The 25,508-nt window shown below is 43.5% G+C and overlaps 2 protein-coding genes across 8 annotated transcripts in view; both read right to left on the reverse strand.

Moving 5' to 3' along the window:
- Positions 1–400: 400 nt before the first annotated feature.
- Positions 401–5,241, reverse strand: h3f3c (H3 histone, family 3C). The gene is made up of 4 exons (XM_029174255.3): positions 5,083–5,241; positions 3,822–3,965; positions 1,829–1,982; positions 401–1,747 (listed from the first exon to the last, which is right to left on the reverse strand). Exons 2-4 carry the CDS (start codon positions 3,947–3,949, stop codon positions 1,619–1,621), a joined length of 411 nt encoding a protein of 136 aa, XP_029030088.1. The 5' UTR covers positions 3,950–3,965; positions 5,083–5,241; the 3' UTR covers positions 401–1,618.
- A 1,935-nt stretch (positions 5,242–7,176) lies between these two features.
- The window catches only part of arhgap32b (Rho GTPase activating protein 32b), a 63,895-nt gene continuing 45,563 nt past the window's right edge, over positions 7,177–25,508 (reverse strand). For 3 of the 7 annotated variants that reach the window (XM_029174248.3, XM_029174245.3, XM_029174244.3), the window contains 15 exons: positions 24,851–24,932; positions 23,535–23,585; positions 23,047–23,121; positions 17,293–17,442; positions 15,066–15,168; positions 14,844–14,988; positions 14,308–14,390; positions 13,929–14,036; positions 13,532–13,677; positions 13,231–13,432; positions 12,804–12,949; positions 12,628–12,702; positions 11,723–12,541; positions 10,889–11,532; positions 7,177–10,773 (listed from right to left, as the gene is read on the reverse strand). In XM_029174248.3, coding sequence (XP_029030081.1) covers positions 8,509–10,773; positions 10,889–11,532; positions 11,723–12,541; positions 12,628–12,702; positions 12,804–12,949; positions 13,231–13,432; positions 13,532–13,677; positions 13,929–14,036; positions 14,308–14,390; positions 14,844–14,988; positions 15,066–15,168; positions 17,293–17,442; positions 23,047–23,121; positions 23,535–23,585; positions 24,851–24,932 — 5,094 coding nt within the window. In that variant the 3' untranslated portion in view covers positions 7,177–8,508. Of the gene's footprint in view, positions 10,774–10,888; positions 11,533–11,722; positions 12,542–12,627; positions 12,703–12,803; positions 12,950–13,230; positions 13,433–13,531; positions 13,678–13,928; positions 14,037–14,307; positions 14,391–14,843; positions 14,989–15,065; positions 15,169–17,292; positions 19,312–20,518; positions 20,695–23,046; positions 23,122–23,534; positions 23,586–24,850; positions 24,933–25,508 lie in introns of those variants that run through there. The other 4 variants (XM_029174246.3, XM_029174247.3, XM_055502097.1 and 1 more) reach the window with 4 other exon arrangements.

Genomic DNA, 25,508 nt, shown 5'->3' on the forward strand with positions numbered 1-25,508 from the left:
ACTATAAAGAATGTGAACATAGCAATAAACACAATTTACATGTATTTACATTCAGTAACCTAGTAATGGTTTTGCATTTTAACCATAACCTGGTTTAACGAGTAGTTAAAAACAGAACAGAGCAAATGAGGACAATAAAAACACAGAATTACGGTTTTACGACTAAGAACATAGGATGGACAGAGGAGAATAACTCTGCTTCTTGTGTGTGTTGACAAACTACAAGCGACCACAATGATGTCATACTAACAGCTGATCCATAGCAGGATCTGAGAGATGTTGTGGCAGATGCCAGAGGAAAGAACCATCTGAATAGCCCATTTCCTCGACTCCTCTCCTCCTTTCCTTATATCCTCAGAAAAGCTTTTCTAAGCAAATAAATCACACTGGCACACATCAGTTTGTTTTAACACCTATTTATTACCACCATAATGTGAGAAATTTGGAAAATACAAAGATCAGCTTATTTATACTTTTGAAGAATAAGAAAAATATAAAAGAAAACAAACATGAGGTTATATTGTGTATCACAAATTTTCAGAAAGGGACAGATTAATTACTGAAATCTACAGAGTGCAGGAGACACACAGACCTTAAACATGCAGAGTGTAACTTTCACTACTAAGTTTATATCATTGTGACAAGCCTAATGCCTACCCATGGTGACAGAGTGAGAAGAATAACAAGTGACGACCGATCTACAGAGAAAGACTTCAGACAAGGAGAAGATAACCCATCGCCCTCATGGCTGCCATTAGAATAGAAGTTGCCTTGGAAAACAGAGAAGCCCTTCCTGACTTTATGTACCAAATCACAACTGTAAAAAAGTAACAACCATGCTGGCAATATCAATTGCTTTTTGTCTTATTTTAATCATTTTCAAAGTGGTAATGGAAGAGATACTCATGACTTATGTGTAAAAAAAATATCCACCATATCCACAACAATAATCAATATTTTTAAGAAACCAAGATATTCTTGTTTATTGAGTAGGAGTGGCTTGGAAGATCAGAAACCCACACATCCACACAAACAGATCAGCATCCCCCTCTAGATGCCAATCACAGAGATGCAGGAGGGGGTGGTTTTAGCTGCAGCTGTAGAGAGGGAAGTTGGATGTAGAGGGACAGACAGAGTGGAGCACACGAGGGAGCTGTGATGGGCTGAGGCCTCAGGACTAGTTTTAATAGCACCCTGCTGTGGAAGTTGCAGCTCCCCTTAAGCAGACTAGCCCCTCAGCCATGTCCCTCTGCTTTGGCCCTGTTTGTCCCACAAACCGCACCTGCTGCCCTCCCACTTAAAAAATCCAGGTCAGGCAAGGTTGTACCTCACACCCAATGTTGCTCGCGTGAGTATGCGTGCACGTGTGTCCGATCTTCGAAACCTTTTACATGCACAAAAAACTGCACCTTAAAACATTTGGTGAAGACAAAAATCTGAGACCAGACTTCAACATATTTCTATCTCTTCATAAGGGTTACTCTAAAGTCTACTGAGAAGCTGGACAGGATGGGAAGGAAGGGAGATGGAGTAGGATTGGGGAATGGGCTAAATTTAGAGAAGGAGGACAGGCACAGGTAAAGAAAACATGACAGCTGTGAAACGTTAGGGAGGCCGTCTAAGCACGCTCCCCACGGATGCGGCGTGCCAGCTGAATATCTTTGGGCATGATGGTGACACGCTTGGCATGAATGGCACACAGGTTAGTGTCCTCGAAGAGACCCACCAGGTATGCCTCACTGGCTTCCTGCAGGGAAACAGAGAAACGTCACATGTCAGCAAGAGAATCATCATTCTGGAAATAGAAGAGCTTTACAAATACACGCACCTGCAAGGCTCCAATGGCGGCACTCTGGAAGCGAAGGTCAGTCTTGAAGTCCTGAGCAATCTCTCTCACCAGGCGCTGGAATGGCAGCTTACGAATCAGCAGCTCAGTGGATTTCTGGTACCGACGGATCTCTCTCAGAGCCACGGTACCAGGCCTGAAACACCAAACCAAGCTCAATAAACATAGCTACAGTGCATCCGGAAAGTAGCGCTTCACTTTTTCCCACATTTTTTTACGTTACAGCCATATTCCAAAATGGATTGAATTAATTTATTTCCTCAAAATTGTACACAAGATTTTTAAAATTGCTCTATTGATTTCAAACAATTGAAATCAATACAGTTCATAAGTACATAAGTATTCACAGACTTTGCTCAATACTTCGTTGATGGACCTTTGGCAGCAATCACTGCCTCAAATCTTTTTGAATATGATGCCACACGCTTGGCACATCTGTGTTCCTCTTTGCAGTTCCTCTCAAGCTCTATCAGGTTGGGTGGGAAGCAACGATGTACAGCCAATTTCAGATCTCTCCAGAGATGTTCAATGGGATTTAGGTCTGGGCTCTGGCTGGTCCACTTAAGGACATTCACCGAGTTGTTATGAAGCCACTCCACTGATATTGTGGCGATGTGCTTTTGGTCATTGTCCTGCTGAAAGATGAAGCGTTGCCCCAGTCTGAGGTCAAGAGCACTCTCATCCAGGATGTCTCTGTACAATGCTGCATTCATCGTTTCTTCTATCCTGACTAGTCTTCCAAGTTCCTGCTGCTGAAAAACATCCCATATCATGACGCTGCCACCACCATGCTTCACTGTAAGAATGGTATCAGCCTGGTGATGAGTGGTGCCTGGTTTTCTCAGAACGTAACACCTGGCATTCACTCAAAACAGTTCAGTTTTAGTCTCAGACCAGAGAAGTTTGTTTCTTACAGTCTGAGAGTCCTTCAGGTGCCTTTGGGCAAATTTTAGGTGGGCGGCTATGTGCCTTTTACTAAAGGAGTGGCTTCCGTTTGGCCACTCTACCATACAGACCTGATTGGTGGATTGCTGCAGAGATGGTTGTCCTTCTGGAAGGTTCTCCTCTCTCCAAAGAAAAACGTTGGAGCTCAGACAGGGTGACTATCGGGTTATTGGTCACCTCCCTGAGTAAGGCCCTTCTCCCCCGATCACTCAGCTTAGATGGCCGGTCAGCTCTAGGAAGAGTCCTGGTGGTCCCAAACTTCTTCCACTTACGGATGATGGAGGCCACTGTGCTCATTAGAACTTTCAGAGCAGCAGAATTTTTTCTATAACTTTCTCCTGCCTTGTGCCTTGAGACAATCCTGTCTTGGATGTCTATAAACAGTTTCCTTTGTCTTAATGCTTGGTTTGTGTTTCGACACCCTCAACACTGAGGCCTTATATAGACAGGTGTGTGCCTATTCAAATCATGTCCAATCAACTGAATTTACCACAGGTGGACTCCAATTAAGTTGCTGTAACATCTCAAGAATGATCATTGGAAATAGAATGTTCCAAAGCTCAATTTAGAACACGTGTGTCGAGCTCCGGTCCCCAAGGGCCACTGTCCCTGCTGGTTTTCCAACTCTCTGCTGATACCTTGATTAGGAGTGTCAGTTGGCTTTTCCAGCTTGTCATTGACTGAACACACCTGGTCATGGTAATCAGTAGGAGCTGGGGCAGGGAGAGGTGGAAAACCAGAAGAGCAGCGGCAGTTTGAGAGCTTCACGACAAAGGCTGAAAAATACTTATTTACATTGATTTTTTTTTAAATAAATTTGCGACAATTTCAGAAAAATCTTTTCTCTGAATTTAGTCAATTTTGGAATAAGGCTGTAACATTTAAAAATGTTGGGAAAAAGTGGAAAAATAATTCCAGATGCACTGTAAACTTTTTTGGTAACTGTGCACACTAACATTGGAGTTGTATTTGCTCTGAGTGTGGTTTGCCTATAAGCTATGAAAACAGTGTATGGAAACCCAGGAGTTACCTGTAACGATGAGGCTTCTTGACACCACCGGTAGAGGGGGCACTCTTTCGGGCAGCTTTGGTAGCCAGCTGCTTACGAGGAGCTTTGCCTCCAGTGGACTTACGGGCAGTCTGCTTGGTACGAGCCATTACGACAAAGTATCACCTGAAGGGAAGATTATAAAATCAAAGCGTATTTCACACTGCTCATAATATACTTCAACCCTTTCTTTTGCCCCCTCTGGTCACAAAGAAATTTACTCATTCAGTAAAATACAAAAGTTAATCTTGAGTTAATAAATGACACAGTTATAAAAAAAATTATATTTAACAACCTCCTATTTCACAACATTAATTATTACAAAAATGAATGAAGTTTATATGATCATCCCCTCTAGATAACTTAGTTCATGATTCTTTACCTTTATATTATTTATAGCTTATTGGCAACTATTTCATGTAAAAAAAAACATTACTTCTTCATGTACACCCTACTTGTATTTGTTACAATGTTACTTTCAATCATATTTGTTTTGACGGCGCATGATTAAAAACGAGATTAGTTCGCTTTTCATTGGTTTAACTACTTTTGCAATCAGCAACAGATCTGCATGTACATCATCATATAAGCGCATATTTATTTTAGATTTGCATTCAATTCGTAATAAGTACCTTTTGCCACATTTAACTCAGAAAAAACTCCTCTAATTTGGCAGCAAAACAAACGCACCGTGTCGAGCCTATACAGACGTTGCAGACTGCCATTTACACCAATTATATCGCTCGTCATGAAATACATACGTGAAGAGCCAATGGCATTTGAGCCTAGATGATTTGGGGGCGGGACGATCAGCGTTATCCCCGCCTCTTACCGCAAGATTATGGCCGCAGACACAAATGAACCAACAAAAATCGGGCTAAGAGCGGGACGTAAACTTTGACATTTTCCTACAAAAATACAAAGCGCACGTGCACTACACTAGTAACAAAGCGTAGAAGACACGTGCCGCTATTAAACACCGTAAGAGTCGCGGTAAATGGTGGTGTAATAAAGCGCAGCAGCGACGGAGAAGCCACCGCTGAAAGTGGAGCCGCTATTTCGCCAGTGGAAGTAGTGAGACGTTTTTCTCTCGCTCCGGCGTCGGGGCAGCTGCCTTTCTCCTTTCTACCGCGTCGAAATAACACGCGGCTTCAGCACAAAAACAACTTTATCCCACTCATATTTGCACATAACGTATGGTAGTTTTGTAAGGTTTACTCACAATGAGGAAAAAACAACTTACCGCGGGTGATTTCAAAGCTCTTTCTTCGCACGGATACAAGTGTGTTGTGCTTGTCTGGCAGTGTCAGATATTTACTATCTCACACAATGGAAGCAGAGAGAGCAGGAGCAAAATGGCGGCGATGTCAATCATCTGTCTCCCATAATGCAACTGCTAACGTTTGTAAACATTGTAACTTTTTTTAGGTTCACGTGTTGCAATAATATTATTTAATTTTACGAATTATATATTAAACAACTCTAATATTATGAAATTGTTTTGTTTTAGCTATATAACTTGCAATTATATAGTTTTATTTAAAGGTTTATATGATATAAAACTCTGCAGTAAACTACAAAAAAATCCGACGGACATCAACACCCAATAAATTGTTTATCAATTTAAAAACAACGCTCATTTAACTTGCACTTATACGTGACGTATTTTTTGCTAGTTGTAACGAAAATCAATAAAAAAATTTATGTTGAAGAAAATACGGATTCTGAATAATTTCAAACTTAAATGAAGCCCAAATGGGCAACCAAATATAAATGATCAAAGAATATAGTGTCATATAAATATGGGAAAAATTATTATTATTATTATTATTATTATAAAAACATATGTTTACATCAACATTTTAGGTTGGATACATTAGGTACCCGAATAAATGTAGAGTTTTGAAAAAATAATGGTAATAGTAAACCAAAATTATTCTATACAAATATAGGAAATATTCCAAGGTATATATCAAATCTTTGTGTAGAGTTGTGGTAGTAGTGATACGGTAGTGGCATTGACACTGATACATATTATATTGATGCATTAATAATGCATCAATATGACATGAGTTACTACTTTTGGTTCTTTAAGTTTTGCTAACAGCATTTTTTTCTATTATATTTTCAAATAGCATTTTAAATGCACAATCTTTATATGCATTTCTACTAGTTTCGCTTTAGTTAAAGGTCCTTCTAGTACTGACGTCTATTACTAAACCTAAAAAACGTCAATTGATGAGTAAAAATTTAAAATGCGTAGTAGTAATGGATTATTAAAGCACAATGTCAGTATGGAAAATGAAGGAATCATGATTTATATGTAAACAACATGCACTAGTTAAAACACAAGGTGCATTGTTCTTTTGAATGCATCTTTGTTGTTGCTGTGTTTTCTGATTTGTGTTGTTGGGATTCATTGTGTTTGAATACAAGCTTACTTGCCTATAGCAGTTATCTGTCTTATTTACAACATAAAATTATTGCTTTCAAAATGTATATTCACGTTAGGATACATTCTTGTGATTTTGTTTTTAAATTAATATTTGTTGTGTTCAGTGTCTGTTATATGTCAGTCGCCCATCATTAAGCCCTTTGATTACCTGAGCCTGTATTCATTTAGGAAATATACATAAAAAGCAGTGTAAAAAAATAGTTAGATAGTTTTAGTTAGTTAGGATCCCATTACATGTCTGATGTCATTATATAAATTACATCACAGCCAGCATTTTAATTTTTGGCTCTGATTTTACAATTAACATTTTCATTTATTAGCATGATCAATTTTACCAAATCATAAATGGTATTTTACATTTTATCACAAACTGCTTTACAGGCAAATTCCACCCCGCATCTAGAGAAATCCTACATTGATCCATGCAGATTTGATGATGTCAATTTGAAAGAAGAATTTTATTTCCTTACCCACAGTTAATAATATATTTTCACTAGAGGAGAACCCATGAGTGTACAGTGTCTGTGTAGGAGCCCACTTTTTTCATTTTTAAAAGCGTATCTATTAAGTAGCCAGAAAATAATGATTGACGATAGCAAAGAAGGAGGGGTTTGGTCTAATGAGGGCGTAAGGAGGGTTCGACAGTTGCAATTAACTGAGAGAAAAGTAAGGCAGAACTGGACAAGTGTGGCCTGTGGAATAGACTTGAAGATGCTGATGTAACTGCAAAGACAGTGAACGGCCTAACGACTTGACAGCAGTGACTGACCAACAGGAATGGAGGTGGGCAAGCTGATGATGTACAGTATGGTGCAGATGTGTTTGTTGTAAATTCCAATAAGCTGTCAGACTTGGGTAAATTAAAGACATCACACATACTAGAAAGATGCAAATTATTCAGCTACTCCTGAACAGTTTTATTTATTTTATGTCTAACTTTCGAGATCTCTAGTTTGAGACAAGAGTGTTTTCACATTCGAGTACACAATGCCTTACTTAGACAGCCGTCTGAAAGGGTCAAGGCTTCATATAAGGCAAGAGGAGCAAACCTGCAAGCGATGTACAGTCAAACAGTTACAGAGTACAACCTGGATTTAGACATATTTGAAACATCTTGGAATCCATCCACCATGTTGAGAAGGGCATGTAGTATAATACCTATACCTTAAATACCAGTCTAGAAAAATGTCCCCAGATATTAAAGAAAAAAAAAGGCTTGAACTGCAAAATTATTGGCCAACTAAGTTTGTACTAAGGAAACGGGGAACCCCCAAAATTATATTGTTTACAGCTTTATTTTGTCGTTCTGTTAATGTGCTGTTGATGCGATGAACAAAATGAAATAAAATAACCTTTCACACATTTTCTTACATAGTTAGAGCTACAACAGACATTCATCTGTCTTCCTCTTTTCAGCCTATTATGTGCAACAGCTGCAGAAACTCATTTGGTCCCTCTACTTCTGTACCAAGACATTCCGTCAGAAATAATTTAAAACCGTTCAAAGCAAAGTTACAGAACAATGGGACAGTCACAGAAAAAAAAAACAAGGCAACGCGGGCTCCAAGCAACCCGCTGTAGCTCCGAATCAATCCTCACGCTGCTGGATCCTTCATGACGGACGCAGACACGCACCGTTTCCCCTGCTTGTGTACACACACGCAGGGGGGGAGTGCGATGACCTACGAGTCTCCTCCTCCAGTAACTTGTGCTGTAACATCCAAAAAGAACGCAATGGATAGTGAAGTACACAGAACTGTTCTGTAAAGAGATGCATGCATTTCTAAAATGCAAACTTTAATCCCAGTTGATTCTCACCCAATACGACACCTTAGAAAAGAAAAAGAAAAATACAATGAAGATCCGTTTTCACTACAGATTCTATTCATATATATCTATATATATCTATATATATTTGACATTGTTGTGATTCCCATTAAATGTACCATACCTCTTTATTATCATATACATTTATGACTGGGTACTGCCTCAATCAATCACGATAATATGACCTCTTGGACAATAATATTAGGTACATTCAGGACTTTATGTAAAAAGTCTTACAATTTTCTTTACAATTCATTAAAAATACAGAGGAGCAAAAATATTGGTTATATCACAGTCCACTGTCCTGCAGAGGCTGCTGAACCATAGCTCAATAGAGTCTTTCTTCAAAACAGCTAAAGTAATTTCCCCCATTTCGGCTTAAATGCTTCATTCTGTACGTATCTCTGTCTCTGGCCTCTGCATGCCAAGGTCAGTCTGGATAAAGGCCCCCTGGCCCAGTGCTGTGGAGTACGCTCTGTTGTTGTGGCTCACTGTGAAGCCTGGGGCAGTACAGGCGCTCGAGCCTCCGCGTTTCTGAACAGGGGCCTGGGGCTGAGGTACTGGGTGATAATCGTCCAAGTTATCGTAGTGGGACTGCGCCGTTTTAGTGCTCTGCTTGTGATTAGAGTAGTCCCTGTCCAGGTCAGACTTGCCCTGGCTGTACAGGAGCTGCTCTCGGACGCTGTGTGACCGCTCCGGTTTGGCACGGTTGAGCTGTTCCCTGGGAGCGGATGGCTGCTCGTCTGTACTGTGGTAGCCACTTGGTGGTTTCACTGGAAGGTGGTGGTCAGTGTCGCCACACTCGTACCGTGGTTGAAAGGTCCTCTTGTCGGGGAACTCCTGCTGCCAGTGTTTGGACCTGCCGCCATCTCCAGCCAGCTTGTCGTCCCCGGCTTCGTACCTGGCCTCGTGTCGGACGCTCTCCTGCTGATGGGGGAGACTGTGGCTCAGAGTTGCAGGGAGTGAGTGAGATGACTGGCATTTTTTTGAACTACTTTGTATGCCAGCTCCGTCCAGCTTGTCGCTCACCACACTGCCATGGACGTGCTTGTCAGTCTCCATGTACATGAGGACGTCGGGGTCAGATACCATGTGCCTGGGGAGGTAGCGGCCATCTTTGCCCTCTGATGCTATCAGCACAGCTTTACCTGGGTCCGATTTGCTGCGCAGATGCAGGGTTTCATAGCCTGGTATATCTGCTGATGCAAACAAGCTGACGTTGTCATACTGAGAGAGAACAGGACCTTTGATTTTCTGTCTGGCCCTGCTCTCTCTGCGGATAGAGTGCATGCGGAGCCTTTCTGACTCCTCAGGGTCCCAAGCGAGGTAAGCACTGGACTCCTTTGACCCATGGCTGGGGGGTATTTCCCTGCTTACAAAGCTGTGCTCCTTCCCATGTGGGAGAACATGGCGAGCAAGGTAATGATACCCAGTCGCCTTTCCAGCTGGTCGAACAGTAATCACTCCTGGATCTCGGCTACCATAAGAATGAAAATGCCGCACTCTTAGGGATCCATAAGGGTCAATGTCATAGTAAGGTGCCTCCAAAGGGCTGGAACCGGAGTACGGACTATAGCGATACTGAACACGTCCATTTTCAAAGTAAGGCTGCAGCTGCGTGACATGGTAGTCACCTTGTGAGGATTGCTGCGGGGGCTGCTGGTAGGCTTTGCACTGATACACAGGCCTGTGGTAGAAGAACAAGTCATCATCAGGAGGGACTTCTGTCCTCTGGATTGGCACGGAGCGGATAGTAGAAGGAACGTGAAGTGAGTGGACTCTGCGGATGGTGGGATAGCCATGGGTTCTATCGTGGCTATAACCTTGGTGCTCTGGACCCGGAGACATATACACACTCCGGGGGTTTCCGCGGGACTTCATGGAGTGGTGGTAGGACCTGGGGCCTAAAGTGCTATATCGGTTGTCTAGTCGGGCACTGTAAGGAATCTGAGGCTCAGACTTGGATACGTAAGAGAGGTGTGGAGGGACGCTGTCTGGCCGGTAGTGGTGTGGAATAGACTGTGGCCCCACAGGAACTGGTCTCTGGTGGTAGTATGTAGCTCCAGGAGGCTCAATTAAAATGGGCTCTCCTTTAGCGTGGTGCAGGTAAGGTGGCTGGTGCATGGATGATTTACGAGGAGAAAGAGGGTGGTGAGGCAGAGCATCCTCGGGCTGGCCAGGTTCAGAGCCCTCACTCAACATAAAAAAGGACGCTTCGCTTTGGCTGAGAGCTGCAGTGGCCAGTTTGCTCTCAATGGTGCGGACAGGAGGGGCTGGAGGCTTAGGTGCATACAAGTCGTGATGCTTTGCAGACTCTGTACAGGGCTGTACAGGCTTGATGGCTTCCCAAGGCTTTTCCACAGGCTCCACAGAGGTGGGGGCCACTCTTGCACTGGCTTTTGAAAGGGTCGGAGGTTGGAGTTGGATTTGTGTATGAAACGGTGTTTGTTGATGAGGCTGGGTGGGATGCTGGTTTGGATATTGGCTCTGATTCTGAGTTGGATGCTGGCTTGGATGCTGGGTCTGCGGCTGAGTTGGTGTTTGATGTTGCAGCAGTGAGACTGTCTGCTTTTTAAACTTTTGGGCTGTAGGAGGTGGCTGGTCTGACGGGTTTGGAAGTATGGGAGACAGTACAATTGGTTCTGGTTTCACCTGAGAAAAACAAGTGATTTCATTACTTAACACTACTCAGCATTTTAATAAGCATATTTCTAAAGACCAATAAATTTGGTACACATACAGAAATGAGGTAGCATCTGACACTCACCTCACTGGCAGGCTGTGGTAACACTCCTGTGTCTTTACAGCTGCTACTGGGGGTGTTGGCTGGAGTGGTGCTTGAAGAGTTGCTGCACAGTTGGGACTCTGCAGCCATAGTCTGCGGCCTTTCAGGGCTTTTCCTGCTTGGAAAAGTCAGACTGGCTGAACTGGAGAGTGGGGTGCTTTTGTACAGAGGAGTGTCTGGTGGGGAGAACTCTGTGTCCAGCCTTGTGAAGGACTTGGTACCGTCTGGTGGGTTTGACACTGTGCTGGTTGACTCTAGAGGCTGCTTTTTGTTTTGAGGACTAGAAGGGGAAGTACAAGAAGGCGAGGTGGTGACAGTCGGAAATGTGAACTGGTCACATTTCCGTGGGGATCCTCTTCGCCCAGCTCCCTCAAAATCTGGGAGCGGGCCTGTATCTGGCGCGTCCTGAATGTTGGACGCGGCCTGTGACCGCACAGGGGACTCAGGTGTTCTCAACTCAAAGGACTGGGTCAGGGTGGAAACCTGCTGGGCAGACTCAGTGAGGGCCAGTGCCAACATGCGGGCAGCATTTTTAGGTGGGGGAGGAGGAGGAGGGGTAGAGGTGGGAGCTGTAGATTTGAGGGGACGAGAAGCCAGGTCCCTTGAAGAGTCCAGACCTACGAGTCCTGGCAGGGACACAAAAACACAAGGGATCTATACATGACTACTTAATAAGAAAGTGAGGCAGTAAGGCAGGCGTGTTTTAAGGTGCTTCATGAGTGGGGAAGAGGGGAAAAGTTAGGCTCACAATTAATTTAAAGCTGAAGACAAGAAATCAAATGAGAGCGTGTTATGTATGGAGGTGGCTGCTTTTACCTTGATGATCTTGGCTACTGGCTGCTGCTTGCTGGTCGATGCCCTCTTGATTGTCCACACTGTCAATGCCTGAATGCTTGGAGTGCAGCTCCATCTGGAATGCTTCACTTAGCGATGGCTCTGCTACCCTGAGCAGCACACTGCCCATTGGTGGTGGGCTGTCCTTGGGTATTACAGAGGGAGAAGATGGCTGTGGAGGGACAGCCTCTCCCACTGTGTTTTTGTCAGGCATGTCTATGGTGAAAAGATCAGAAGTTCTAAAAGGTGTCAAACTATAAGCCTTTCCACATTTGATAGGTGACACAGCCTGTGTGGGTTTATCAGTGTAGGAGTAGGAGGTGGTCATTTTCTTGCGTTCCGCATTGTCTCCAGCAGACGGGGTGAAGTCTGTGGACAACACGCGAGAGGTCAAACTGCCCAGGAACGAGGCAGAGATGAGGTCAGAAATATTGGTTTTGCCACACATGCTGCTGGGGCTCCTCTTTATTGTACAGGCCTCTGCTTCGGCTGGTGTGTCATCTACAGGAAAGGTGTACGAAGTGTCAGGAAGACTGCACTGGAAAGACATAGGGTCAAAGTCCAAAGAGGCCATGCCGATGTCTGGCGGGCTGAGGTCCACGTCTTCCCCTGCTGAGCGGGGAGGTGAGATGAGAGCAGGCACACAGATGGGCCCGTCGTCTCCGTCGCTGTCCTCGGTGGCATCCAGGTTGTCGTAGGAGTTACAGTGCTGACGGCTGTCCAGAAGCTCCCCGTTAAAAGAGGCTGACAGAGCATCGCTGCTGGAACGTGGCCTCCGAGGACGGTACACCTTGGACTCTCCTGAAGAGGAGCAAACCATATTCAGGAATGATTCATCTTAATAGCATCTTGGTGATTGCATATAAACTGCAAGAAATAATTATCACCTTCTACGTTGTGCAGGGAACTCAGTGACTCTTCACTTTTGGCTGATCTTAATGTTGCTGTGTCTCCTCTGCCTCCTGAAACACAAGACAACAGTAAATTTGTCTCACTATTCAGCCTTGTTTAGTCATATGACAAATATCCATTTAAACTTTATTACTGAGAATAGAGGACTCACCAGAAAGAGCCATAGCTTTTAGCTCATTAGGTTCACTGGGATTGCGGTGCAGCTTGCGCTTGGACATGGCAGAAGACTTGCCCAGGTTGAAGAACGACCGCCAGCTGCCCACAGGAGACTTCTTTGATTTGATAGGAGGCCTCTTCCTACACAAGCAGCAGACAGTTGGCTCAGTTATCCCACACATAAAATGTTTTTGTTATTGTTTTGTAATGGTATTTTGCTAATGTATGAAAGTGGAGTCCAGCCTGTACAAGAGACATGATGCAGGAGCAAACTATGTATCTATGCAGTCATAGCAGCAAACAGCAGAGGGAGACAGATTCCAACAATATTAACATACAACACACTTTACAGTGTAGTGTATTCCTGTCTGTGTTGTGATACTGCCCTGTCATTAAATGATACACTAAGAAGAATATCAAACCTCTCGGTGGGAAACTCGATGACCGTGTGGAATTTGCCCTGCAGGGCAGCTGGGCCCTCGCCAACCTCGATGTACTTGCTGTCTTCTGTGACAGGAGAGTTGATCTGAGCCTGAGTTCTGGCCTGGGCCTCCTCCAGACTCAGAAGCTTAGTGGAAGGTGATGAAACTAGCAAGGACTTAGGACGTGACAATGAATTGTGACCTAGTGATGACAAAGCAGGAGAAGTCCAACAACAAATGGTTACAAATAAGAGGCAGTGGTTATTTGTGCAGGATTCTTGTCTGATTTCATCTGATGTACCTGCTCCCTCTCGTATTAGCGTGCTGAGTTTAGTGCTAAACAGAACGTCCACGTGGTTGAGGATGAACTCCACCACCACAGACTGGATTCTAACTTCCATGAAGGCGGCTGTCCCACTGAAGCATGCAGATTCAATCTGTTTTGACCTGTGACAACCACGGAAGAAGGCAAGGCAAGGATTATGTCAGCTTTGATTAAATAGTGAAATTTACCTCCATGTCCACTTAGCTGCTAAGTAGTATTTTAAGATTACATAATTTCTGTAAAACGTTTTTAAAACGAAAACGAAATTGTGCTTCTGAAGTCAATTATAATTTACACCTTGCTGCACATACTGAGAAGAATAATCCATATAAGACACACTAAAAACAATCTACAGGGCAGGATGGCATCTTACCTCAGCAGGTTGGGGGCCCAGACGATGGCTAGGTTCTTGCTGTGCATGTTGGTGATGTAGCTGAATGTTGCCAGATGGGAAAGGTGCCTCATGAGGAACTCCAGGGTCCTTTAAAGCAAAGATTCCTTTATTCAGATTTTATTGCCCCCGATTTGTGAGATCAATGACCACGATTGAGAAACTTATCCAGGGAATTTATATATAAATTAAACACTGTATGTACAACACCAGTGCTAAGTTACTTGTATGCATCTTTACAACAAATATAAAATTCAGTTCAATGATCAAGTCAACTGTGACATGTTAAGTAACTCAGTGCACCCTTTTTTTTAGCACGCGGGCAGTTCCTAAACCTGCCAAAGTGTGCCACCACACTGACCTGTAATGTGGCGGCGGAAGCTGCTGGATGACATCATGGATTTTGATTAGTCGTTCCTCGTCGGTGGCTGCTGATACAGCATCCTTCAGCGTCCAAACAAAGTATAGCATGAGGAGATAAATAGTGAGATGTATCAGTGCATCAACATGAAAACTCGTTCATTTGGCATTGTAGAATGACATCATTATGTTAGTCACAGAGGGGACATGAGTCTGCAGAGTCCACCCCCCAGCTGCCATAACAACCAGCAAACATTTACTTCATCCTCAGGGACAGAAGGTTTTTCCCTTCCAAGTCACACAGAGAGTGGCTTGTTGCATTTGTAATGACAGGGTGTGTCAAGTGTACTGCTATTATTTTCTGGGTGTTAGTGAGTCATAGTTAAGATACTTTTTTTGACATCCTACGAGATAAACAAGACAAATTTACTTTTAGCGTTCCAACATCCACAAATCCAAAGTGCAACTGCAACCTAAAAGTCAAGTGGTGTTACAGTCAGCGTGCGAGGAGGGTCAACTTCGGGTAGTTCTGCTTACAGAGAATTTCTCGTAGAGCTGGTAGGTGAGCAGGGGGTTCGGCAGTTCTCTGAAGTACAGCTTACACAGCGAGCCAACACAGTGGATATCCTGGATGTAAACATCTTTGGTCAGGTCGGGAATCTGCTCCGAGTCAAACTCATGCCTGACGAGAGAGAAAAGGGGGGAATTTGACTAAGGAGAACTGTTCTAGTTCATGCAACAGATAGTTAGATAACCTACCGCAGTTTCTGGATGTTTGAGGCGATCCCGGAGAGTCGATATATGCCATCCACCACGCCGTGTTTCTCAATGAACTCAGTGCAGCTCTTGAGGACTTGGGGCACTGTGAGCAAAAACACATCTCTTTTAGTCAATATTTGTCCAGTCTTCATTGAGTGCCACAGGGTCAAGAGTAGACAGATTCTACTTTTTGAAGTGAGTGTAAAATAGGGACAAGAGGCTGCAGGCTCCGAAGGGATGCTGAGTTTGAACAACTAACTTCCTGTGCTTTTAGAAGGAACAAGCTGAGGGCGGGAAACATTTGAACCCTATAAAGTGGAAATGAATATCTCCTCAAGAACTAGAAAACCTTTGATTATGTTCTACTCTTCAATTTCAATTCAGTTTTATTTAAATAGCGCCAAATCACAACAAGGTTATCTCAAGACACTTTACAAAGTAAGGTTTAAGACCTCACCCAACTAAACCCAACAAATCCCACATACGGTAAGCCTTTAATTTGACAGCAACAGTGGAGAGGAAAAACTCCCTCTCTAACGAGGAAGAAACCTCCAGCAGAACCAGGCTGGATGTGGGCGGCCATCTGCCTCGACCGGTTGGGGTGAGAGGATAGAGAGTTAGAAAAGCACAGCAGCAACAACAGAGCACAGGCAGGATGGTTGGAGCCACAGCTGCCCAGCACAGACCTGGCCTATGATACCTTTAGGTGAGGACAGAGTGGAGGAGAGAGGGAGAGAAGCACAACTACTGGAGAGGAAGAGACAAGGTTAACCATGGAACAATGATGGGAGGTTACTGGACAGAAGAGGTAGAAGGAAACAGGAGCTCAGTGTATAAATTAAGTCCCCCAGCAGTCTGTGTCTATTGCAGCTTAACTAAGAGATGGTTCCTGTGACTAACAATCATTGCCAGTGACCTGAACCATCTCTAACTATAAGCTTTATCAAAAAGGAAGGTTTTAAGCCTAATCTTAAAGGTGGAGAGTGTGTCAGCTTCTCGAACCTGAAGAGGGAGCTGGTTCCAGTGGAGAGGAGCTTGGAGCTAAAAGCTCTGCCCCCTGTTCTACATTTAAACACTCTAGGAACCACAAGTAGCCCAGCGCTCTGAGAACCAAGCGTTCTGCTGGGAGCATAAGGAACTATGAGGCCTTTAAGATAAGAAGGAGCTTTATCATTAAGTATTTTGTAGGTGAGTAGGAGAGTTTTAGCCTACATTTTACAGGCAGCCAGTGCAGAAAAGCTAATGTAGGAGAAATGTGATCTCTCTTTTTAAGTGCTGTCAGAACTCTGACTGCAGCATTTTGAATGAGCTGTAGGCTTTTTAAGGAGCTGTTAGGACATCCTATGAGTAAGCAGTTACAGTAGTCCAGCCTAGAGGTAACAAATGCATGGATCAGTTTCTCTGCATATGCTTCTGATTTTATCTATGTTTCTACAGGTGAAAAGTAGGCGGTTCTGGAGATTCGTTTAACGTATGATGTAAAAGAGAGATCCCGGATCCTTGGTGTCAAAGATGACACCAAGGTTCCTTATAGTAAAATTTAAAGCTAATCTATGGTGGTATAATAGTGTCCTTCTGATTTTTAGGCCCAACTTCTTATCTGAATTTAGTTGACTCTTAAATTGTGAGATGACATAAAATGATTATTTGTAGGCTCACACTCCAAGCTAGTAACTGGGAAACATGCTGACAGGATGACAGGATTTAAAGGTATCATTGGATATGTCTGTAGATGATTTGTCTGTAGCCCATAAACGCAGGTACAGAATAATTCAGATTACTATCGCGTGGCGCAGGCACAGCTGACATTCACATTACAGCATTGGTGAAGATTTGCAGTGACGCGGTGCAAGATGAATGTGGACTACAAATCGTTAACCCATGTTTGGGTGCAATACAAATTCCAGATAAAATATGAACAAACGCAAATGTTATAAGGCGACTGCTACATGTCAAATTTGAATTTGAATTTTCCTTCAGCATCAAATTCCAAATAACTGCTGGTATTCAAATAATGATCAAGTCTATCATTGGTCGGGGCGACTATCTCTGCTCTGGGTGGAGCCACTCCTCAAACGCAATCACTGAAGCTTCAAGGCAGCCAGCAGCTGGTAACAGAGGCCAGCAGAGTGTTTATGCTAGGCTAAGTTATACTTGGAGTGACACTACCTCTGTTAGATCAGTACTACAGGATATTCTCAGTAGTTCTACTTTAGGTTTTTCTCACCGTCATGTCCTGAGTTGAGCAGATGTTCTCCCAGGTCACAGCCGAACACCCTCTCCCGGAGGATGCCCCTCTGCTTCAGCTTCTGCTTGGTGGGTCTGGACTTCATGAAGGAGCGCAAGAACGTGATCAGCTTCCCGTGCTTCTTAGACACTGAGTGGCGAAAGGGAAGACGTGTCTTAGATCCCCAACACAAATGGTGCTTACATTACAGTTAGTGTGGGGCTGGAAACAGGGTTCAGTTTTCACACAGGCTCTATCCATGCACTAAAATAAAAGCCCATACAAGCAGCTGAAGGTTGTCCCATTGTGCTCTTCAGCCTTATTCTAATGCAAACCCCTCTTTTATCCGTGTGCACTTTCCTTGAAGTGAAAGCTTCTTCTTAAATAATACCACCTCCCAGGCAACTACAAAGGAGTCCTCCACATGTAATACCAGGATCCTCTGCTTCTCTGTTTCTGCCATAAATAAAACAAAACCGGACGCCTCAGTATTCAGATAACATTTCTGGGAAAAGGGCCGTAAGCTTCTTAAGCCACACACCAGTTGTGTGAACCTGCTATCAGGTGATCTAAACAAACAACCATTTGTTGGATGACAGGAACAAGGACCTGTACATTAGACATTCAGAATAATTTGTGTGAAAAGCAGACGGTCACTGGTGATGCCAGTTTTTCCAGTCTGAACACTGTTGGATTAGGCTTTACTATAGTTAACATGACCTAATATTGCCCGATCTGAAAGAACAGGATGTAAAACTGTTCAGATAAAGTTTTGATCAAATAACCAAATGAGCATCACTGACAGTCAAATGACAAGAAGACAATCTACTGAATGTAGTTTCTCTTGGCCCAGAAAAACTCAACAGCTTAATCACACAAATTTGAGTTTATTCAATTTAAAACGCACATGAATATTTATTATAATAAGAACCTCAGGACATTTTCTACATGAAGTCTCTAAAGCTGTTGTAGAAGTATCACTTCAATTTACAACACTAGTGCAAAGACATCACAAGCTGTCAAACTGAGTTTCCGATCCTCCCTCTGTTCTTTGACTGGTGTCACTGCGTCAGTAAACACACTTGTTGTGCATCACCTTTTTCTAGCCGTCCATCTTTGATCCTCTCAACACTTATGGACGTCAACTATCAACTTCTTCCCTACTCCTGTCACACCCTCAGTCCTGAATATGGTGGACATTTTACAGGATCCTGAAATCTAATGGTTTAAAATGACAACGGAGACGGTCGGCCTCGCTCACGCACAAGCTAGAAGCTAAAGGTTTGCCTCTGATCCTTGGGTTCTTCTAACCACTCAACATCTGGAACTTCACTTTACTGACCCTCTCAGAACAGAATGATCACACCAACATCTCCTGTCTGACTTGCTCTGGGCTACAGTGGAAAAACTGCTGCGTCGCATTAGTTTTTATTTACACTCCAGTGCAGATTCCTTTAACCGATTACTACCTACGCAGTCACAATCGCAAGGAACAGGAACACTGTGTTTCTCTAAGACCTAAGGAGGGAGCGCAGTGACGAGCCTGGTGCTGCAGAGGATGGACAGAAACTCCCATCTGCTTATTGTCACAGCAGTAGACAGTCTGAAGGATTTGGAGCTCGCACTGCAGCTTCACACAAACTGGAACCTTGAAGGGAACAGGAAAAATCCGTTCCTCGGAATGTTGCAGTCTTAAGCAGCAGAGGTCAGGATGCCCTGAGGTTCAGGTCACGCAACAACACACACCTGAACACAACCTTACATCATCTTGTTGTCTCAACCCTCAGGTTTTGTATTTGTACATAGAAAATCTGATGCCATATCTCTGACATGTCAAGAGGGTGGTGAGGGCCGAGATGTTTACAGCTACAGGAATCAGCCGACAGTCCGCTGTGGGAATCTGCATACACGACAGATAGCATCCAGATAGAGGAGGACAAGGAGAAGGTGGCTGCTGCCTGACGACTGCTGACAGGGTTCGTGCATTTCTTCTCTTGCCTGAGGGAGCCCTGCTGGAGGCTGAGACGTGACGTAGAGAAAAAAGGCCACGCATTACATTACAGCAGGAACAATTACTTGTGTAATAGGAAACACACTGGTTGTGCGCTCCAAACCCCCACAGACACCTCCTTATTCCATTCAGTAAGCAAAAGAGAGAAAGGCCTGCTCCACAGCGACACGGGAGCTTCTGCAGGTACAGCTGAAGGAGCGGCCTCCTCACGGCTACAGTACTGGATGGCAGCGTTCGCTCAACACGCTCCCTGGGGCGTCCAGTGCTCCATCACCTCCAGCCTTTACATTTACAAACACAAGTCCTTTGAGGCTCAGGGGAAACACACTCACAGCCCTGCAGGCGGCAAGCGGGAATTTCAAACCTGTCTGTTTTGCGGCTGTGGTTTTAGCAAACTTGTGCTGAGTGGGATTTTTAGACTCTACTGATGCATCATGTCTGAAACTGACCCTTTACCAATACTCGATACTCTCAGATGTTTCGGTCTTTTGCCACCGGAACTAAACAATACAACTTTACTGGCATTTACGTCCTTTTTCCAAGGAGCATCACAATGTTTGCTTTGCTTTACTTTACAAACCCAAAAGCCTAACACTGTTTACAGAACATAACACATCTCCTGTTGGTGTCTGTGAAGGCCATTCAGTGTGTAAACAACACAGCAGCGTCTTCCTAAACGCAGCCATGGGTGGCAGTGACCTCTGTTTAGACTTGAGAGGTTAAATGATAGGAGCAAAATGCCCTATTGTTCTGGCTCTCAATGCACCAGTAAAGACAGAGGAGCAAGGAAATAGGCGGACGTAGCCGACCAAAAATCTAAAGTCTTCCCAAAGCACAGCCAGAAAACATCAATATCAGCTTCACTGCCAAATCCAAAAATGGATTCAACTACTAGTTAATAAAACGTATATCTGCTTGTTTCTGTCAGTTTAGGCTTCATTGTCTGGGAGAGAGGCTGCTTTCCTCCTACAAACGTGTCTTTACAATTGAAGGCATCAGTTTCGTTGCCTTCTAATGCGGTGGGACATTATGAAATATATGTTTAAGACAGTTGGAAAATGCGGATTTATGAAAAAGGGATAAGGTTTTCCAAACTATAAAAGCCAAAATCATGACACCGTTTTGAATTCACATTCATTAAGTCAACATATTGTTTTTCACGTTCTGTTCAGGTGGCGGATTTTAAACCCAAGCAGTGGAAACATATCGTCTTACCTTCGCTCCATTGCGCAGACCTGCCTTCAAGATTTATGTTTATAAGTCCAAAGTACAAGTATCAAGTCGAGGCTTTCGCTAGCAAGTTTAAGCAAATACAAAACAGCGACGGCGCTTCAAGTAAAACCAGCGGCAACCGTTTACTGCTATGGAGGAAAACACCAGTCAACGCTACGTTCTCCGCTCCGACAGCCACAGCTCAGCGCCGCCTGCCGCTTTACAACCCGAGACGTGCTGCCTTCAAGTGCTTCCGGAAACACGGGAACTACCAGCTGCACATGTCCCGAAAAATCCAGGAACAGCAGTACAGAAAACAAGGTTATTTTTAGTTAATATAAATAAAAAAGGCTACAAATGACATTGAAAACATCATAAATTTACTGCCATGTTCAGTTCCATCCAAGGTCAAATAATGCCATTTGTTTTTTCCCCAGTATAACTACACAACCTAGTTTGGTGTCCATCATATTACTAATGGGTTGTACATATCTATATAGTAACTAAATTACTACATAGTAACTACAAGTAACAAAATACGCTTACTAAGTGTTGGACTTAGTGTAAGTCCAGTTTTGAAATACTTTACTGGATTATTTCCATTTCATGCTACTTTTACCTTTGCCCACAGATGGACTTAGTTTGCTGAGTGGTGCTGACTAAGGGCCCCTTAGACTGAGAACATTATCTTATAATTCCTTAACTAGTTTACTGCCTTGGAGACAGGAGCCAAAGTAAAACAAACATGAACTAATTTATTCTTGGTCCAAAATCACAAGACTAGTCAGACTCTTTTACTGCATGTGACTGTATGCAGATGGGTTTCAAATTTCAACACATGTCTCATGACTGCTGAACATTTACTCATCTACAGAGACAGGTTTAAATCATGTTCTCTTTCCTCTAATATTGAAGTTCCACCAGGCTGGATGTCAACCACTGTAGAATAATTCTAATTGACTTGAGTCCTGACAGGTCGGAAAAAAGCAAGCTGTATTTTGCATGTTTGCAAATTAGCAGAAACAGATATGACTATAAATGTAAATTACTAAATGCTAAATAAGGCTTTGAAGCAACAAAACCACTGATGTAATGGTTTTCATATGTATGTAGCATTAACCTGCTAGATGGTAAGAGTGATGAAAAATAAGTAATGCAACTGTGAACAGTCCACAGGCGGGAACAAAACAAAACACAAAAGAGCAGTCTACTACAACGGTCTCTTATTGAAACTCCAGAGCAACAACTTGCACAAGGGACCCTGCATAGTTTCACAGCACCAGGAAATCATCTGAGATCTTTGGGAACATGAGGACAAATCGTACTCTGTGTCACACATTCTCTCTCCATTTCCCTTCTTCTCTCTTTCACATAACCAGCTGTCTTGGCTCATACATGCACACAGCTGCCCAAATCACTGGTCCCCAGACGTGATGCAGACCTGCACAGAGGAGGGAAGAAAGGGGGCTCGCATCTGGGTCAGTAACTGCTAGGTCTACTGGGCTCTCTGGAGAGGAAACGAGTCTGCAATTTATTTTAATTCAATAAAGATCACAACTCTTCATTTTACAAAAAGATGTCAAAAAAATTTTGTTTTTTACTGTTACAAGATTCTGTTCCCAACATAGCTCCAGCCCATGGGTTGGGACTGATAAGTCAAGTGTTCTTTTATTTTGACTTCTTAACTGAAGCCTGTTAATAATTACCATGGTTTTACTGGGAGGCAGCTGAAGTTAGCAGTGGGCAGAGGAGACCTAAGCAGAGCAAGAATATTTTTCCAGTGCTGTGTGGCTCCCTGCAGGAATGTGCTCTTTCAGTCACCATGGAGCAGGAGACAGTGATTCTTACTGTTGCAAGACAAAGCTTAACGCTCAATGGATGGGTTTACAGGCCCCCCTCATTGTAAAAGGATTAAATAAATCAAGGCTGGACGAGACCTAGCACCATGGCACTGCAGCTGTGGGCTTTCAGCATCAACCATACAGACACACAAACACAGCTGGCCCTCATCCAAACACAGGGTATATTCAACAGCTTTGAGAAATGCTGTAGTAACCTGGCTCACCCATGAAGCAATTTGCATACACCTTAAGGGGCCTCAAAAGAACAGGGGACTGGAGTATAGTTACAGGAAGATGCCATGTAAAATTAACTGTGGGACATTAAATCTGACACTTGGTGCCAAGAAGAAATCCTATGGAAAAAAGTGTTTAAGTCACAGATGGAAGGGAAATAAAGGATTTGTGACGCACACACACACACACACACACACACACACACACACACACACACACACACACACACACACACACACACACACACACACACACACACACACACACACACACACACAACAACAGCAGATTGTAGTTTTACTGTGAAGAAAAGTGTTAAAGGTCAATGACAGTACAGTAACACACAGCTACACCTTCAAAGCTGCTGACAGATGTGCTAGAGGCACAGTGCAGACACATCACTCTAGGTTGCGATTACAAGGCGGTGGTGCAACACACCGAGGGGCTTTCGTCTACCTGAACTTAGGTTGTAGTGGTTTAGCGGGTCGGCCACCCATGTACTGTCCTGCATTACACTCTCCATTTCCAAGTCTGCATGCGGCCCGATGGAAAGATGGACCAATGGACAGATGAATGAATGGATGGATGGATAAATGGATGATTGAGACATGAAAAAAATCAGGAAGAGAAGCACTTTAAGTCAGAGAACAGAAGATCTGTGATGTCAGATGCCGTGCATATAAATGACATGTTTAACACTAATGCATAACCCATCACATATAGCTCTCCAAAAATCCATCTGCAAATGATCAAAGGTGGAACTTTCTGATCAGTTAATTTCTAGCCATGAATTCTGGGATATCTAGTTTTAAACTGCAGCCACTAAATCCACCACCAGAAAAACCTGAGGATTATAACTTAAATATAAAACCTCTACATATAATGTTATACAAGAGGAATGGTGATGGTGGGTGAGTGGATGAAGTGTGTATACCAACACGCACAAGGGGGGAAGAGACTCCAAGAAGCAGGCTGCAGGCCGGGGCAGGGTGAGGCTGAGGTAGAGGATTCATGGTCAAATGCAGCAAATCACACATGCTAACGTCAATGTACACTTATGCAGTGGGACAGTAAATACAAGCTGAGGCAGCTTAGAGCAAGGGGTGTAGGTGTGACAGATACAGCCATCTTCAGCAGCACTAAGATTAGTTCTCTGTTCTGGTAGTGAACATAAACCTATTAACACTGGTGATAGAGCATCTACAGGCTTTACAGATCTAATACCACCTTTGCAATACTAGACCTCTTAAAACTAAATGTTTCAGATTTATATAATTTCCCTTGTCCTGCAGATACTCTGTGAAAGAGAAAAAAACATGATTGATAAATAAAGACACATGCGAAAAACAGCAAAGCAGGGGAATGGGAAGCCAGATGAAGTCAAACCTGGGGCCGTGGTGGAGTGTACTGTACATGCAGAGCAACAAGTAACTGAAAGTCGACTGGCACATTAGACCGTGGCTGCAGAACAGTGCCTGTGAAACCTCCTTTCTTCACAAATTCACAAAAAATTGTGGGTCCTGTGGGGTTGTTGCTTTAGCTGTGTCATCATTTATTCCACAGCCCCGAGTCTCAGAAGGTTTTCAATAGTTAGGAACCCTCGGCTTGGCTTGCCCACCGCAAAGCCAAGCAGATGGCTGACAGTGAGTCATACGGCTTGACTCAGTGTTTGGACTGCGAGATCTGATGTGGATTCATAAGCAAAGGCATGAAGGACTGATCCAGAGGCCTCACTCATAGCAAACAAACTGTAAACTCTTCGCTAGTAGCAGCTACAGGAAACTAATGAGCAAAATGAGTCTGCATTACAGTGACAAGCCTCAAGTATTCCTTCTGATTCCAACGGGGGAATTGGTTAAACATTATCCTTGACAGGGTCTATACTAAGCAGGACTAGAGCATGTTAGCAACTTATCACTCCAGTCTGGGAGGTAATAGATTAGTTCAATTATTGCAGTCGGTTTGCATAGTGCTGAATAAATAACATGATTATCAGGGACGACACATTAGAATGTGGCTTTCAAACCTGTGACCCTGTCGTTACCGTATATTACTCATGTTTATGGTTTTAAATTCAGCTCTGAAAGGAGTAGTGTATTCTAGGCGTAGGGAGCTGACTACTCTTAATACACATTCACGCTCGCACACTTTATCATCCATAGACACAGACAAACACTTCCTGAAAATGCCATCCCATTGGTGAGGCGCTAATTGGCCTTACTTGCTTTAAAACTGAAAGGACAGAGAAAAAGAAGTGTACCTGGTTTTGGCACAGAGTTGGTCATGGAATGTGGCACTTTATCATTTATGAGCTCCACACACTCACTGGGAAAGAAGCCAACCTAGAGGAGAGTGCAGAAGGGAAGGGAGTGAGAAACTGACAACACAGTGTCCACACTGAGGTGTAGGTGTCAGGCGTTTTAGTAAATCTGGTTAGAAACACTGACAGAGAAAACAGTTCAGACATTTACTAATCAGACAGTGAAAGAAAATTCTTTGGTTCCTCCACTAACATGAGACAAATTGCTGACTGGCCATTTCGTCAACACATGCCACATTGTGCACGTGGATGAACAACTATCAATGTAAAATAGTGCCTCCATCTGACCATGTGTTCAAAAGGAGACACTCTGGGAGAGGTCAGAGGAGGGCAGTGGTCTGTAGACACTGGCCTGTCTGAAATATAGCTGCTCAGCCAATGAGTGATGGCAAAACCACTCCTGGGCAACAAGCCAGTAACATAATGCTGAGACCTGAAAAACTGGGAGAACCCGGGTGGATTGTAGTGCTGAACGAGAAACCTTTTAGCGACAGACAGTTACAGGATTGGACTGAGGAGCTTTTAGGAATATGAATCTGAAACCCTGTAATCTGCTCAAAAGCTTGACATCAAAGAGGATTTATATATTGCTTTGTCT

This window comes from Betta splendens, chromosome 14 (assembly GCF_900634795.4).
Source record: "Betta splendens chromosome 14, fBetSpl5.4, whole genome shotgun sequence".
Classification (NCBI taxonomy): Eukaryota; Metazoa; Chordata; class Actinopteri; order Anabantiformes; family Osphronemidae; genus Betta; species Betta splendens.

Bases quoted from the DNA above. Each gene is read 5' to 3' on its own strand.
- h3f3c (XM_029174255.3), bottom strand. From the start codon at position 3,949: ATGGCTCGTACCAAGCAGACTGCCCGTAAGTCCACTGGAGGCAAAGCT. The intron at 1,983-3,821 runs GTAACTCCTGGG...TTGGTGTTTCAG, and splicing joins AAGAAGCCTCATCGTTACAG to GCCTGGTACCGTGGCTCTGA. The intron at 1,748-1,828 runs GTGCGTGTATTT...GTTTCCCTGCAG, and splicing joins CCGCCATTGGAGCCTTGCAG to GAAGCCAGTGAGGCATACCT.